Source organism: Tamandua tetradactyla, chromosome X (assembly GCF_023851605.1).
Source record: "Tamandua tetradactyla isolate mTamTet1 chromosome X, mTamTet1.pri, whole genome shotgun sequence".
In the NCBI taxonomy this organism is placed as follows: Eukaryota; Metazoa; Chordata; class Mammalia; order Pilosa; family Myrmecophagidae; genus Tamandua; species Tamandua tetradactyla.
In genome coordinates, this window is record NC_135353.1 from 96766847 (window position 1) to 96768687 (window position 1841).

Consider the following 1841-nt stretch of genomic DNA (forward strand, 5'->3'; position numbering starts at 1 on the left):
CTCCCAGGGGTATAAATCTCCATCGCAATGTAGGATAGGATCTCTGGCATCAAGGGATTGAGAAAGCCTTCTCGACAAAAGGGAACAGAGAATCGAGACAAAGTAAAGTTCTGTGTCTTAGAGATTTCAGAATAGAGAGGTTATCCTGGTGGTTATTCCTTATGCATTATATAGACATCTCTTTCTAGTTTATGGTGTATTGGAGTGACTAGAGGGAAGTACCTGAAACTGTTGTACTGGAGTAGCCTTGATTCTTGAGGACGATTGTATAACTATATAGATTTTACAATGTGACTGCATGGTTGTGTAAACCTTGTGTCTGATGCTCCATTTATCCAGGGTATAAACAGATGAGTAAAAATTTAAGGACAAAAAATAAATAATACAGGGTGATAAAGGGTATAAAGAAAATTGCACAGATAGAAATAATAGTGGTCAATGAGAGGAAGGGGTGAGGGGTATGGGATGTTGATTTTTTTTCTTTTTTATTTCTTTTTCTGGAGTGATACAAATGTTCTAAAAAAAAACAAACAATCATGGGGACTGAGAAGACAAAGCCAACCGCGACCCAACAGCTCTCTTTCTCCAGCCCAGAGCACACCCGGAGCCCCCGAGGCGCTCCCTCCACCTTTGGAGCACACTAGTAATTCACAGATAACAGAGCTATGAGGGACCCTGTGAGTAGCCAGTACAGCTCCTTTCTTTTTTGGAGGATGCCCATCCCGGAACTGGATCTGTCAGAGCTGGAAGGCCTGGGTCTGTCAGATACATCCACCTACAAGATCACGGGCAGCAGCGTTGGCAAAATGACGGGGCCAGCAGCCGAAGCAAAGCGGGAGAAAACTCCGGAAGGCGATGCCCTCCTCCAGTACAGCACCTTCAACTTCTGGAGAGCTCCCATTGCCAGCATCCATTCCTTCGAGTTGGACTTGCTCTAAGGCCAAACCTCCTCTCTCCCACCACCTTGCTGTCAGTCTTCCCTTTCCTCCCCTTTGCAATTTAATCTTGCTCTGTCCTCTCCATTGTGTCAAGGTGGTGCTGATGAATCTGCTAGTTGTATTTATTTATTTATTTATGTATATTTATCTATTATCTTCTCTGTTTCTCTCAAGCCTTCAAGTCACAAAATAGAGGATTCGAGCAATGTAGTATTGGGTTAAGGGATTCCCCAATCTCCCCAGGTATTAATTCTGAAAAGCAGACCTGATGGGGCACTACAGGGGGTAGTACTGTAGTGCCAAATGGAGGACTGAGTTTTACTCCATTTTATCAACTTCAGAGATTGAACAAACCTTCCTAGTGGCCTGTTTCAGCCCAGAAAAAAGCATCTCTTCAAGGGATGAAGAAAGCCTTGGGAATTTTAATTTGGGATTATTTGCTTCAAAACAGTAGGATTTCTAAAAGGCTAAATTGATAAGACTTGCTTTTTTTGATCCCTGCACATTCTTGTAATACACTGTTTTCCTCAGCCAAAATGGGGGTAGTCAAAGGTGTAAAACAAGAAGAAATGACATATTATGGAAAGTGAAAACAGGGGAAAGCATTGAACCATTTCAGAAATAGCAAAGTTCCCTTCCTGGAAATGTGTTCCTTCTTCAAGCCTGCTTTTGCTCCTAACTGTGGTTTGAAAAACCAAGTTGAGGAAAATAATTTAGATTTCAAGTCTTAAAATGCAATCTTGCTGACTATTGTGATAAGTTATAAGGTTTTGGTTCAGCCTTTTGAAAGCACAGTGTTTCCTGCTTGGTATTTCAGTCTTGCCTTCTCCTTATATTTGCCATGCATAATGCTGATCAGTGGACCTGGACAGTTCTTCTGCTCCTTTGAGACTATGGAATGAA

The 1841-nt window shown here is 42.0% G+C and overlaps 1 protein-coding gene across 1 annotated transcript; it reads left to right on the top strand.

Annotated features, from left to right (window-relative positions):
- The first annotated feature begins 665 nt into the window (after nt 1–665).
- LOC143671328 (protein AF1q) lies at nt 666–1585 on the top strand. The gene has a single exon (XM_077146451.1). The coding sequence runs from the start codon at nt 666–668 to the stop codon at nt 936–938; it is 273 nt and encodes a 90-aa protein (XP_077002566.1). The 3' UTR covers nt 939–1585.
- The last annotated feature ends 256 nt before the right edge of the window (nt 1586–1841 follow it).